Source organism: Topomyia yanbarensis, chromosome 2, assembly GCF_030247195.1.
Source record: "Topomyia yanbarensis strain Yona2022 chromosome 2, ASM3024719v1, whole genome shotgun sequence".
NCBI classification, from domain to species: Eukaryota; Metazoa; Arthropoda; class Insecta; order Diptera; family Culicidae; genus Topomyia; species Topomyia yanbarensis.
Window position 1 is genome coordinate 419634107 of NC_080671.1, and position 14878 is coordinate 419648984.

Sequence of the window (14878 nt, forward strand, 5' to 3'; positions counted from 1 at the left end):
AATAGTAATAGAACTTTTGTCTTGAAAATATGTTTATCTTGAGTTCTTCGAATTATAAGAACACGTTTGATGGATGAAATTTTTTTTTTACTTTCTATCATGTTCTGGTGTATTTAAAATATACACTTGCAACCAAGCTTGCAACTATATAAAATATGAAAAAATTACCGATTGTTCGAACGTTTATTTATAAAAAATCAATGATAAAATAAACTCAAGAAATGCTAACAATAGGTATTGGGTACGTAGGTCCAGTAGGTCAATAGGAACTACAAAATGCAATCGCAGTAAATAGCAACTAATGATCAATGTTAAACACTAATAATAAAATACAACGATAAAGTTTTCATACATCCAATTGTTAAGAAGTTGACACTCATAGTAGACGAAATATTTAGAATTTTTCTTTTTCGCCTGGAAAATAAATCAGTAGAAATACAATGCTGCCTGTTACAATACTCGGTCCAGCATTTGATACGGTATAATGGCGCTCAACACATCCGGTTCATAATATGGAAACAGCTCTTATTTTGACCATAGGAGCTTACGCCATTCGTCGAGTAAGAGGAAGTCCAAAGCATTGGACGTTTAACAAACGCCGAACGTCACACATAGTAAATACAGAACACTAGATTAGGATTGTCGGTGGTGTTCCTTTTGTTTCGTTTCTGGTATATACCTGTCAAGGTAACGAACGTTTTTCTAGTAAGAGTCTTTGGTACACTCTCTTTGTGCAGAAACATTAAATTCCATTACCTACCAGTAGGTAATTTTTATCCTTATTTCACTGTCGGAAAACAAAGGAGAGGGAATGATGTTTTTACTAAAAATTAATGGGATGAAGTTTAGTGGCTTTACGTCATATTTCATTATTTTTGGGTAAAATCGGCTTCTCTCTCTTTCGTTGGAGGAAGCAGGATGCACAGATTTCAGATTACCCACTGCTAGGCAATGCAAGTTCTCCGTGCACGCAGAAAAATGCGGCCTGTTTGTAACAAGAACAAATCGTTTAGTTGAATCACAGACTAACAGACATAACACTATGAGGGAATTTCTTTAAAAATATCGATCCGGTAATTTTCCAAGATAAGTAGCTCCACCTTTTATTTACGGTCCCAAATACTTATTAGCTCAGACTTGCGAATAATTTTTCACTAGTGGTCTATGTCCCATATGCTTGTTAATATGTTAGTGGCGCAATTATTTCAGAAGCGGTCACAGTCCAAACTACAAATCAATATTAACTCTTCAAAAGGGCTAATGAGACTTTTGTAAACAAACTTATTTTGCTCATTATTCCGCTGCCGAGCTGAATTTCATGAAAAATACGCATGAATTAACATCTTTACCCTTGGTAGAATCAATTTCAAATGTTTTCTTTGTTGAAATTATAACAAATTTTTACAAATCTTAGTAGCCCTATTCAAAAGTTGATATGGAAATATATTTAAAATAACCGCGAATTTTCGAGTGTTATGTCTGATAGTCTGTGGTTGAACTTCAAATCGGTAAAATGTTTATTTTTCATTTCCGTCTCTCTGATTCTGCTGTTATGTTTATGCATTCAAGACCGAAAATGTCGAACGCATATACTTTACAGCAGAAGAAACGAGAGGCAAGCAGAAAAATGATGTGATCAGTACAGGATCAGACAATTTGTGCATTCTAAATAGCGAAAATACACCAGTCACGAATGGCCATTGTTTTGCTGGCTAAGAGATACAAAAATGATTAGTCGCTATGAAACGACGTTAGCGGATTATTCTTTGTTTTTTTGACCCATTTGACAGGTATATACCAGAAACAAAACAATGATGTTCCTACAACTGATGCCAGCTACAGTCCTAATCGAGTGTTCGGTATCTACACTCCGAGCATATAACTGAAAGCAATCCAGATCAAATTACTCCAAAAAGAAAAAGTTCGTTTTAAAAATGGGATGACGAAGACAACACGCGGTTACGTAAGGGAACTGATTAAAAAAATCAAGCAGTCTACACCGGCTAGGCAGCTTTGGAATCGAAAGGGAAGTAGTAAACAGCACACACTGGAAAACACGAAGGGAACCTCGCTTCAGAATAATTGTTATATTCCGTTCGATTATGCATGAATTCGTATTTTTTCGGTAATTTTAGAAAATTTAAACAATTTTCAGGGACTACGGACTACGGTAAATCGATTGCCTTGTACGCAGCTCACCTGGGTTCGATTCCCAACCCCGCACATAGGGTTAGAGATTTTTCCAAAAGAGATTTCTCTAACCCGAAAAGAGGCGAATGACCCTAAGGTTAAAACCTCTATAATAAAAAAAACAATTTCCTATCAAATTGAGTATTGCTAAAAAAATTCGAAAAAATTGCAACAAATTTCTCACATTTCAATCCAATTTTGCTCGAACTCCGACCAATTTCATGAAACTGGCAACTCTGCATGCTTTATTTTCGTATCTTTCAATAATTCTGGCAACAAAAGTTATGCTTTTGTTTTGATTTGTTTCTGCAGTTATGCTGCTCCAATGTTTTGTTTTGATTTCATCGAGCACGGAAACTGCCAAAACCGTTGGAAGATGGCGTCAATTTCGCGTGTGACAGGAAACGTTTTTTCGATGTAAAAATATCTTGCTACTTCTGCCGGATATTCTCCGTTTCCCTTAAAAAATAATCGAACATTGAAGGGGAAAGCTCAACTGTAGTGAAGAGCGCAGATGGACAATAAGCGAGTGAAAATTCGTTCCACCAGTGAAAACCAGAAAAATAATACCTAAAGAGCAGTAGAATTCGTTCCCAAGGGGACAAAACAGCTCAAAGAGTTTCGGGAATTAAACTACGATCTGAAATGAAAACCGGGCAGTGCGTGTATCACATGTCAAACCACTAGTGAAATAAACTAAATTTCGGACGGAAAAGGCAAAATGTGGCACATCTCGCAGCAACTCTACGCCGTTTGATTACGAGCGCGAATGTAAGTGCGAAATTACAATTCTGAGGGGGAGAATCCCTTCACATAGTGCCGGTACAATAAGGGTGGAAAATCGGAAAAAGTGCGTACAACTCCCGTCGCGAACAAGTCGGACACGAATCGTCGGTCGAACATCCGGGTTAAATCGACAGTGCTAAACCAGGCGAAACATTCGGGTTCGAAGCCATATCGCGGTGTGTCCGGTCGAAAAAAAAAAAACAAATGCGGATAACTTTCGTACCCACGGTAACTACCCTTCAGCGTAGGTCGAAAAAGAAGGTTCCGGGTGGAAGCATGCACTCGGCTCGGTCATGGCGGTAGCAAGCGCGGAGGTAGCCAAAAGGATCAAACGAATCATAGAGAGCAGGAAAAACACCAGCGGCCGTGTCACCAAGCTACAAACAAAAAAGAAAGCAGAAAACGACATCTCGGAATAAGAGGATGGCCAAACTTCCCTAGTCACCCGACTCTTCTTGGGAAGTTTTTGAAAGGGAAAGGTTTTACCAAATTCTCAGAAATCACCAAACTGGGGAAGTTCCGATTCAAAGTCGATACTGAGTTCGAAACAGAACTAAGACGAATACAGCTGACAGAATCCAACCTAAGACCGTACGATCCCAAAAACAAAAACAACACAATATTCATTAGGGTGGTCCCCACAAACTTCGAGGAAGAGAAAATGTTACAGAACGCCAAAAGAACCCATTCAGAGTAACCGATTTTGAACGGTTCATAGCGTGGTAGCGAGAAGAATTCCTCACAGAGATGAGATCCAAACGCTGGGTAAGCGACCTTAAAAGCCTCCAGCAAAAGATTGTACTAAGGATACAACAGGTAGAATCGGAATTGGACAGGGATCACCTACTGGTCGAGATAGGTCAAGATTTAGAATCAATCATTGAAGGATATCCGCACCCCGAACAAGAACCCACGAGAGCCAACATAGACCGCCACAGTGGTGTGTAAAAAGCTGAAAATCCTGCAGCATAAGTCCAAATCCTTCGCCCCGTCAAAACACGCGAAGAGCTCAGTCACTTTCTCATGGAAAATTCAGTAACCGTGGCACTGCTGCAGCAAATTTGGCTGAAAAAGGAAGAACCGTTCAGATTAGCCCACTTTAGACTTGTATACGCCAGACGAAATCAAGGCTACGGGGAAGTAGACATCCTGGTGCACGAGACTCTAGACTACGAAACGATTCAGTTCGAGGACGTCTTGCCTATTGAAGCGGTAGGGATCAAGCTAGCAAAAGAATTCTCCCCACTCACTTTGGTCTCGGTGCACATCCCACCGGGGCAAAGCCTTTGCGGAGAAACAAGAAGGAAATTTCTGGAGTTTTTCGAGACGCTCGAAAACACAAGAAGAAATCCTTATCGGGGGCGACTTCAATAGTCATCACCAAAGCTGGGACCCTGGTTCGTCAAAATTCCCCAAAGGACTCCTGCTCAACAGCGTCCTTGAATCCTCCAAATTCGTACTGTTCAATGATGGCACGCCAACGTACATGTCCACGATCAACAGGAATAGTACAGCAATCGACCTCACACTAGCGACAGGAGGCTTGCCGTCAAAAACACCCCCCAGAAATTCGGGAGCAATCACCTGATAATCGCACTAGAAATAGGGAGCGAGATCCCGCAGATACCAGGAACAGTGAAACTGGTGAACAAAAACAAAGCAGCGGATCTAAAATCAGCTAAAACTGCAATACATCCACAACTTAGCGGAAATGCAAACAATTTTCGAAGAGAGCATCAATAAAGCCAGCTTCATTGTCAAGGACAAAAATGGGAACTTCCTAAAGCGCTGGTGGTCCTAGGCAATAAGTCAGGACTATAAGACCAAGCGAGAAATGTTGCGAAACTACAACCAACTCAAAACCATGACATATCGCATTAGGCTGCAAAAACCAATACTAAATACTCATCAGAAGGGCAAGGCGAGCGTACTGTCAGGAACTTTCCGAGGCTGTGGACGAAAGCACCTCGCCAAGGTAGCTATGGCACATCATGAAGGGCCTGGACACAGCGCCCACACAACCAGTAAATAGGAAACCGGAAAAAACACTGGAGAAGGCAGAATAGTTCCAAACCAATCGGTCCGGAAACCTACATCAGAGACCCACATCAACTAGAATGGATACGAAATGGTACTACAGGTCGAGGAAGTACTAGGTGCACAGGTGCCTTCGACTGTAAGCTCCTAAACACCCTGTAATCCCTGCAGATTCCAAATAAGTTAATTTTCTGGCTCCACACTTACCTCAACGATCGCCGAGTAATCCTCAAGACACAAGAAGGAGTTGCCTACAGAGAGATTAGCGAAGGTCTTTCCCCAGGATGCCCACTAATACTCTTCAATTTCTACACAACGAATATGCATCAGATCATTCTTGATGGATGCGAACTCGTCCAGTTTTCTGACGATTTTGCCGTGGTGGTGGTGGAAGAAGCAACTGCAAAAGCCAATAACTACCTGACCCAGCTCCAAGCAGGTCTCGAGAAGCTAGAACTCAGCATCAACGTCTCCAAAAGTGCAGCAGTGACCTTCACGAGAAAAGACACCAGCGGAGTGAAAATCAAAATAGGAAGGGAAAGCGTAGACCTTAAACATAAACAAGATGCTCGGGAAGCAAAGTAGCAACCCCAACATGCTTAGCAAGGTCGGAAACGCAGCCGCCTAGAATACGGTGCTCAAATCTACGGAAACGCGGCTAAGACGAACCTACAGAAATTCCAAACCGTGCACAACTCGTACCTACGCAATGCGATGCGGTACCTAAAAACTACTCCAACCCACGTGATCCATGCGGGAAACCGGGCAGATGCCACTACAGATCAGAAGAGAGCAACTGACCCGGAAAGAGCTACTAAAAAGCACGTACCACAGCAATCAGCTATATCCCTTCGCAGACAGAGCAACGAGAAGCGATTCGAGAAATGAATCCTACTGGTCAGAAACCGCCGCCAAATTCAACTTTATTGTACACCAACTGAAACCAAAGGGCAGGACAATGCCCTACTTTAACAAAAGAAAAAAGAACAAGAAGATTTTACACATCCGGTGTCAAAGTAAAATTTACAGAGATGCAAGTTGTAGAGTTATAAAATTGTGTATATAATCGAAATGAGTAATTCGTAGCAACGATTCGAGTGAAATAAATTGACCGTGTATGTGGAGAGTTGAAAGAAAACGCACACCAATGAGAACGGTTGCGAACAAAGTAAAACCGAAAGAGAACGGCACTTGGATACGGACGACAGTGATCGAAAGCAAAATCAGCGCGTACCGTTCAGAACAACCGGACGTTGTAGCAGTGGTTAAGTATAGGGCGGAACGCTACACAAGTGAATATTTGTGAAATTATGAGCAGAGTGTTCGTGCGGAACAGATTCCCAAGTCAGTTACGGAGGTAGGCCAACTCTAAGATAGCTTGAAAAACGAGCCAACTGAATAACAAGCGATCCATAGATCTAATGAATATCAAAATCATAACTCAGTGGCCAAGGACCGATTAACAGAACTAGCGAACCTTCATCAAACTGAGCAGTTCCCAAGCCTTCATACATCTATTAAAAAGGTATTTCAACTCTTGAATATGAAATAGACTATAAAAAGAATTAATAAAATCAATTATTTTACTTAGGAAATCAATTTTTTACTTCAGTTACTTGGGCCAAACTTTAGTTTTAGGACCATTTGAGTGTTCGTTTTAGCTAACGTATCATTTGGAGTATTTGTAAGTTGTAACTAAATACATTTATCTACAATAAATACAACTAAGTCAAACTATACTGTACAAGCAAACGTAAATTATGAGATGAAAAAGGAAACCTAATGTACGTCATCCAACAATAAATCGGCAACCTTTTAGCATGTTAACATTTGCTAACTGCAAGTAGAGAAATTCTTGTTTTTTGAAGATAAAAAAACTACATCCAAAACAAAGAAAGAGTGACATAGATAGAAAGAAGTTACTTTAATACTAACTACTAGAAGATAGGAGAACGCAAGTGATCGGTACACCGAAACAGTACACACTGAGACGAGACTGGGAAGAGGTTTAGTTAGAAGATGAACCTTTATCGGTTGGTGAACCAAGCGTCAGGCTGCTCAGACTCGAGCTGAGATTGTACGGTCGTGGAGATGGCGGCATCGGAGAGTTGTCCTCCATCGGTAAACAGGTTTCGACCATTGCCTCCAGACAGTTGACGAACAGCTCCGACGATTCGACCATCATGTTGTACTGCAAAGAAATTGATTGTAAAAATTCCAGCAATCGAAGGGACCAGGGACCGCATCCGCCAGTTACCTTGGTAAATGGTCCTGCAAAACGCCACAAACCACCAAAGCCGCAACTTTGCAGAAAATGCAGCGGTTGCTGCGAAGCATCCTCGCTTGCCAGCATGTTCTGAATGATGCTCTGAACCGATGCCAGCACTATCTGATCAGTCGAAACGGAGAGCACATTGTTCACTTTCTGATCGAGTAGGGAGTGTCTGGAGATGAAAGAATAACCACTGCAGTCAACTCTAAGGTTGAGTCAAAAAAAAGTTACTTACATGACCGGGAACACTTTAGGGAAAACAACCGACCCTTCGGCCAGATACTGATAGAGAACTCGCGTCTCCGTTTCATCGGTGGTGTACTTGACCAGTGTTGCCAGAACCGTCAGAACCAGCGCCTGAGTAGACGAATCCGGTAGGACTTCCGGATCGAGCAGCACGTTCGATTCGTTCGACACCGAAGAACGAGATCCACGTTCCTGTTGGGGGAAGGAAGATTAGAAATATGATTAAGAGTATTGAAATCCAAAAGTGAGCGTGACAGTGCTTCGCTCTAGCGCTGAGGAAGGACTGTCATTTGTGCTTAAAACTCTATATAAGAAAATAGCTGTAAAGTACAAATTTACTCATCGATCATCAAAGATAACACACCTACTTAATACACATACAAAAATCTACAAAAGCAAATGTGGACACACACACACGGGTGTATAGAAATATCAAAGTAGGCAGGTGAAACGTAGCAACGTGATTCGAGCAGAGCGTGAATTATTTCATATAGGCCACTACTCCGGTGACGTGGAGAAATATATAGAAAAAGGCAGAGTGAGAGGCAAAGAGAAAATGGCATGATGATACCTTCTGCCGTTCGCTTATTCCGGCGGTTTTTTCCTGCCGTTCCCGGGGTGTAGGAACCGAGAACGAACGTTGCGTCTTGAAGTGTAACCGGGCTGTGTTTGAACATTTGTCCTGTTCAAATACGTTCGTTGTTCGTAGAAGGGGGAAGGTGTTCACAACATAAAGAAGGTAATGGGGGAGGTGGGACGCACATATCGCACAACAGAGGAACAATAGAACGTAGAAATGAATGGAAATTAACATGAATAAGAATGCATGCAATTGTTGGTGGCAAGTTATTCATGTCCAGTGTTGCCGATTTCGCAATTGATGTTGGGTAGTACGATAGGTGAAACATTGTATTGCAACGAATTTCAAAAATCATGCATATAGTGTTTTAGAAAAAAGGCAGTTTTGTTGTCAGGGTTTTGAATAAATAATATTTTGACGAACGGAAGTGAATTAAATATAGCGTTGAAACAAATAAATATGATCAAGAAAAAACATTTGTAAAAAAATGGGGAACGGTTGGAATGGTTTTTTGGAGAAGGTGGTGACATCGAAGATGTTGATATGGTTGCAATGTTGTTGATAATCCCACATAGACAAGCATCATCGGGCAGGCACAATACAGAGTGACAAAAGAAAAACCAGGAAAAGGTGGATAATTAACACACATGAAACTTAAGTTAGTGGTACGAGAAGATAAAAAATCCGCTGGCAACCCGATTTCAATCGGAGCCCTTTATCAGTATCCTCTGTGATGCGTGTTGTATTAAGCGCATATTCGAAGTGTTGCTAATTCAGTACAAGCAAACAAAAAGATCAAGGTGTTGTTGAAATTGGCAAAATCTTGGAAAAGGCGGAGTATGTTTATTATAAATTATGGTTAAAACTTTGATTGAACTAACGCCAAATAAAAGTGAATTTTTGAAAAATATAACCAAATGAAAACTAATAATCGCGTGAATTATTTTCATGAGTTACAGAATTGCTTTCTATGATGACCAAAGTCAATTCGACGGGTGTATTACAAAACGATCTATAAATCGTCTCAATAGATTGCATGGGCAAACTGTGGGTTAGGGCAAATTTTGATTTTCGTGGAAGATCTTCGTTAAGTTTACGCAGGATCATTACTCAACACTCGGTGAAATTTTTAGGTATGTAATTACTCCTCTTAACCATTTTTTGTAAATAAATTTCGTATCCGGATCTTATCCTATCTTCAATTCAGTAATACAATCGTACGAGATTACATTGAAATAATCACCTACTCTTTTCACATGTTCAAGCCACGCCAAAATAGTAGTCCAATCTTATGTTGATGTAAGACTTATGTCTTTCTTTAGTATGCTGGGTCATTTAAATTTTTCCAAAACGGAAGTCATACGCATACTTTTGTCAGTAGGGGTTGGCCCACTACTTGGGTTTTATTTTTTACCTACTCGGTAGACCCTTATTGACAGGGCCACACGGCTACTTCTTCAACATTTTTGGATCTTCGTAGAAAAATAAACAGAAAGAAAAAAATAAACTAAATTTTATCGTTTTATTTCTCCACATCTCCCCTTATTACCGGATTTCTACTGGCGGAAAGGTCGGCGGTTTCTTTCGATCGGCCGGATCGAGTTCTACTGGGTCTCCATGGTTGCACCGGCAGCGGTTCTTTACAATTTACTAGGGAGGTAAATTTGGCTCCTTTGTTGGAACCGCCCTAGCCATGGTGATGATAAATCACCGGATCGCTTACTCGCCGCGAGCGATCGCGGAATTCACCGCACTGCACTTCCCAGGGAGCACCTTTGTCCGCCCTGTTTCGTTCTCCTTTGCGGTTAACTGTGGAGGAGAGCCGGAACGCTGGAATGCTCCTTCACGATTAGCTGGCCCACTTAGGAAATTTTCACCATCGCACACGTGCGCTTCACTCGTAGCTAACGTGGCAGAAAATTGTTCATAAAAATAAATAATGCTGTCAAGACGTCTATCGCCGTGGTTCGCCCTATTTCTAACTTTTCTCGATAACCGCCTCTCGCTCGATGCAAACACACCGCCGTCGCTGTCACCCGTTGAGTAGCGTATTCAGCACTCGTTTTTGCCAGCAAGTGGAGAATTCAAGCCTATCGAAACCCTAACCTAACCTATCTATGTCATCAAAAAACCTATTTTAATCTACCTAGTGGAGCAAATGGGAATGTTTATTACATATTCAGTATGATTTGCACATACATACAATGGATCGACAGCCACGAACTTGAGACGCTATGTGTCGACGCGGAAACACTCGAAACCAGCGGCGGAGCCAAGAGTGTTCGGGGGTTTTGAACCCCACCAAAAATTTTCAACTTTTTAAGAAATTTTAAATTAGTTACAATTTTAAAATAGTTCCAAACTCAAAATCATTTCAAACCAAATCTTCACTGGTGGGCCACCTTGAAAAATCACTTTTAGTGCAAGAACTCGAGCCGATTCAACTTAAACGCAATTGATTGCGATGGTCGGATTAAATGGTGTACATCCCAGCTCGTGAGGTGGAGGTAGATGGCGTGCTACCCGAGACGACGGGTCTCACCTGTTGACGGATGGGGATCTCTTCTTTGAAAAAATGTTGTTTCGGTTTAAATGGGAATATTGCATGTGACCTATACTGCCCGTAATCGCAAGTCAGTCCCATATTCTATAGGATTCCCTATCTACATGGGACTGACTTGCGATTATAGGCAGTATAAGCGATCCGATAATATACCTTTCATTGGGGACTAAGTGTGAAAATCGATCCAAGCATCCTCGATAAACTGATGTGAGTTTATTCCGAAGCCGAGACTTCAGTTGGCCCTCAGTGACCTAGAACGGCAAATACACGTTGTTTGACACACATTTTAGCGAATTTTTTACCTTTTTGGATTCATCGCGATATCGGTTTGAATCGAAATGAAATTTAATGGCCATTTACGGAGTTGAAACAACTTTCATTGGGACTAAGTTTGATCAAATCGGTGTTATTCTCAATTTGAGTTCTTCCGCCGGGGCTTCCGGAACCGATGATGGTGGCCAAATAGTCTTTAAATAACTCCAAGCAGTTGTGGTCTCATTTTGGAAAAAATGTCACATTTTTACATCGCAGAATTCTTTAAAGTCGGGATTTGCTGCGTGATCGTACTCATCACCCTGTAACTCCTGAAACGGAAGTCGGATCGATTAGAAATGCAATAGCAACCGATGGGAACATTGTACTTTTCATTTGAGACTATGATTTTGAAAATCGGTACAGACATCTCTGAGAAAAGTGAGTGAGATTTTTGGTCACATACACACACCCAAACGCACATTTACACACATACATACACACGGACAGGGGGCAACAGGGACAGTAAGGAGCGGAGTCTAGGGGCTTAACGAAACCCCCTCCCCCGGCCCTACTGCGAGTTGGGGAGTTTTGCTACGATGTGGTGGGGTTTGGATTGGGCTCTACTAAACCTCTAAAAAACCACAACTCCGAAAGCAGCTCCGACGAAGCGAATCTATGCCGCTTCTGCTAAGATCCTAAGATTCCAATAATCTAAGACCCTAGCAATAAAAGCACTCTAGCCCAACCGGTACATCAGGATCGAGGCCAGTAGCATCCTGATTATGGCATACTGGCCATGGCAAACGTCAACGGACAGGACACGGATTTCGAATTGGACGACGACTTCGGGCTGACAGGCGTGCTGTTCTACTCCCTGAGCAAGGAAGGATGACATCGACTTGAAATGGCGAGTGGGCTAACAGCAAGGCTGCCTCCGTCCTAACAAAACCTTGGCAGGTCTCCGGGTACGTTTAAAACTCGTCACGAATTCCCGATTTCACGCCGATCCGGCTCTGGTGAGGTCACCACCACCAAGAGCAACTGAGGTTATTCAGCGGAAACAAGAGAAGCAGCAGCAACAACAGCCACAGCAGAGCGGGATGGATTACACCCCACAGAGTAGTGGCAGTGAAGTCCCTGATGGAGGAGCTCCACAAGTTTGTGGATGTGAGAAATAATGTCCATAAGGACATTAAAGAGATGGTTCTCAAAATCCGGAAGGCGTTATTGTCTGCCGTGAATGAGTAGGACACGGTAACACGGAGGGCGTATGTAGCTGAGTAAGCATTGGCGTCGGCTAAGGCTACTATCTTCCTAGCCCCCCCCCCCCCCCCCACGAAGCAGGGGAAGGAGAGGCAGATTGGAGTGGAGAACACGTCAGTTTCCGCGACGTTGTTGTGGACGACGGAAAGGTCGTCACCCAACAGGCAGAAAGTTGGAGTACCGTTGTAGGTCGAAAGAAGAAACACGGGAAACAGCAAAAGCAGGAGGAAGAGAAAACAGTAGAACAGAAGAGACGAGTAAAACGATCGGCTCGTCAGAAGGCGCCAAAAAGAGAAGCCGTGCTCATCAAAGCCAATGACACGACGACGTATGCAGCGCTACTCAAGAAGGTCAGAGAGGACCCGGAGCTGAAAGTTTTGGGGGAAAACGTGGTAAGAATCAGGCGCACTCAAAAAGGCGAGATGCTCTTCGAGTTGAAGAAAAATCACACGACTAGTAGCTCGACCTTGCAGGAGAGTATCACTAAACCAATGGGTGAAACGGCAGAAGTTAAAGCCCTAAACCCGGAGGTGGTGATTGTGTACAAGGACATGGATGAAATCACAACGGACCCTTCTTGTCAGAGCGGCCTAGGTGCCTCTATCAGAATTTCAGATTTTCATAACAACAAAAAAGCAAACAAACAAATAAACTAAATTTACCAAATTTTATTCCACCGATCCCCTTCGCTGCACACTACACTGCGTCGTTGGTTACTGCTGACGGACTTCTCCGTACGGCCGGAACAACAACGGCCTGGTCCATCTCTGTTGGCTGCTCCGGCAGCGGTCCTTATCAATTAGCTAGGGAGGTGAGCCACACTAAAACTATATCAATATGAAGATGGTTCAAAACTATTTCTGAAAAGGGCATATCAATATTGCAACACCCTCTCTGTTCTTTAAAAGATATCATTGCGTTAGTGCAAAATCGCTGTACTTGACGGGCATACGAATTTTTCTTCTTGGATGGTTTATCTGTGACAGTGTAATGGGACGGTTTGTCTGTGATGGTGTAATAGGCCGAATCCCTTTAGGCTTCGATACTGGCGGCACTGTAGCTGTTTGCGGACTGTAATCTGTCATCGCAGTAGGCGCACACTGCATCAAACTTTTTTCTTCCACTGCTGTTACTGACTGTCCCTGCTCGGTTTGATCATCTGTTGAATTTAATTCTGGCTGTTCGAGTTGGTTGCTGTTTACCTGTGTACGGATGCTTTCTAGACAGGACGGCGAATTGTGGCTTGGCACCGTAACAGGTTCCTTACGCGGCTTCAAGTGTACCAACGAGCGACGATAATCGCTTCCTTCTACGTTAACCAAATACGAGCGTTCATTGAAACGATCCGATATGGTTCCTTTCATCCAAGTTTTTGATGTTTCCGGATGGAACTGCACATACACTGGGGAACCAACTTGCAGCTCTGGTAAGATTCGTGACCTACGATCATATCGTAACTTTGACCGTTTACGATTGGTTTAAATTTTCGCAGATACATCCTCTTCTATGGATGGAAGCAGATTTGCTGTTGCGGTCGGCACTCCGCACCTAGTGAAACGCGATAGCAATCGAGCCGCTGGACTGGATACATTTTTATTTGAAATGTTCCTCCATTGCAGTAATGCATAGCAAAATTCACACCGCTCTCTTCCGCTTTCTTCATAAGATGTTTTGCGATTTTCACTACTGACTCTGCTTTCCCGTTGGCTTGCTGGTGGTGTGGTGCCGAAGTAGCGAGCTCAAAATCCCAATCCGAGGCGAACTTTGCAAACTTTTGATCGACGAAGTTTGTTCCGTTGTCGGTTATGACGCGATGTGGAACACCGTAGCGTGCGAAATTTTGTTTACAGATTTCGATTACAGATTCGGGACTTATGTCTTTCAGCTGATTGGCTTCGAAATAGTCCGAATAGTGATTCACGATAATCAAAAACTTTCTCTTCATACCCTGTTGCTCGCAAAAGAAGACATCCATAGAAACCAGTTGAAAAGGATAGATAGGAATTTCGTGACTTTTCATGCTGGGGTTTTGCTGGGATGCTGCATATTTAGCGCGAATATTACATTCCTTAACAACATCTTTAATCTGCGAAGACATTCCTGGCCAAAAGAGATTTGCTCGAGCTAGTTTGAGTGTAGCTTCGACACCATTGTGACTGGCGTGACAATTACCGATTAATTTTCTGCGAAGCACATATGGAACTACGATACAGTCGTTACGAAACACCAAACCCTCTTGAAAAGACAGCTCGTTCCTGAATCCAAAATAAGTTTTAGCACCATCAGGAACACGATCGACAGTTGCAGGCCACCCATGCTGGATGAAGTCTATAACCAGCTGGATAGACTGATCGTTTTCGGTTTCGCGTATAATTTCGTCAATTCTTGCACTGGATTCTTTCAAAAAGTTGCTTAATTTAACCTCCTGGATTTCTTCGAAGACTTTGAGTATGCTTTGCTTTCTGTATTCTTCCGTCGTTTGCGAGATCGACAATGGGGCACGTGAGAGTGCATCCGCGATGACATTCTCTTTACCGGTGACGTACTCTATAGAAATGTTGTATCGCTGCAAATTGAGTAGCATATGCTGTAACCGACGAGGCGCTGATAGAAGGGTTTTTTTTTAAAAAAAAACGTTCAGAGGAGGCTTGTGATCCGTCCTGACGGTTACTTTTGGATTCCCAAC

At 42.5% G+C, this 14878-nt stretch overlaps 1 protein-coding gene across 8 annotated transcripts in view; it reads right to left on the minus strand.

The window, feature by feature from the left end:
* Nucleotides 1-14878, minus strand: part of LOC131685217 (neurofibromin) — a 53678-nt gene that overhangs the window by 2649 nt on the left and 36151 nt on the right. For 4 of the 8 annotated variants that reach the window (XM_058968789.1, XM_058968792.1, XM_058968788.1 and 1 more), the window contains 4 exons: nucleotides 8103-8213; nucleotides 7521-7723; nucleotides 7271-7457; nucleotides 7039-7204 (listed from right to left, as the gene is read on the minus strand). In XM_058968789.1, the coding sequence (XP_058824772.1) occupies nucleotides 7039-7204; nucleotides 7271-7457; nucleotides 7521-7723; nucleotides 8103-8213 (667 nt within the window). Of the gene's footprint in view, nucleotides 1-6948; nucleotides 7205-7270; nucleotides 7458-7520; nucleotides 7724-8102; nucleotides 8214-10792; nucleotides 11259-14878 lie in introns of those variants that run through there. The other 4 variants (XM_058968793.1, XM_058968791.1, XR_009304751.1 and 1 more) reach the window with 3 other exon arrangements.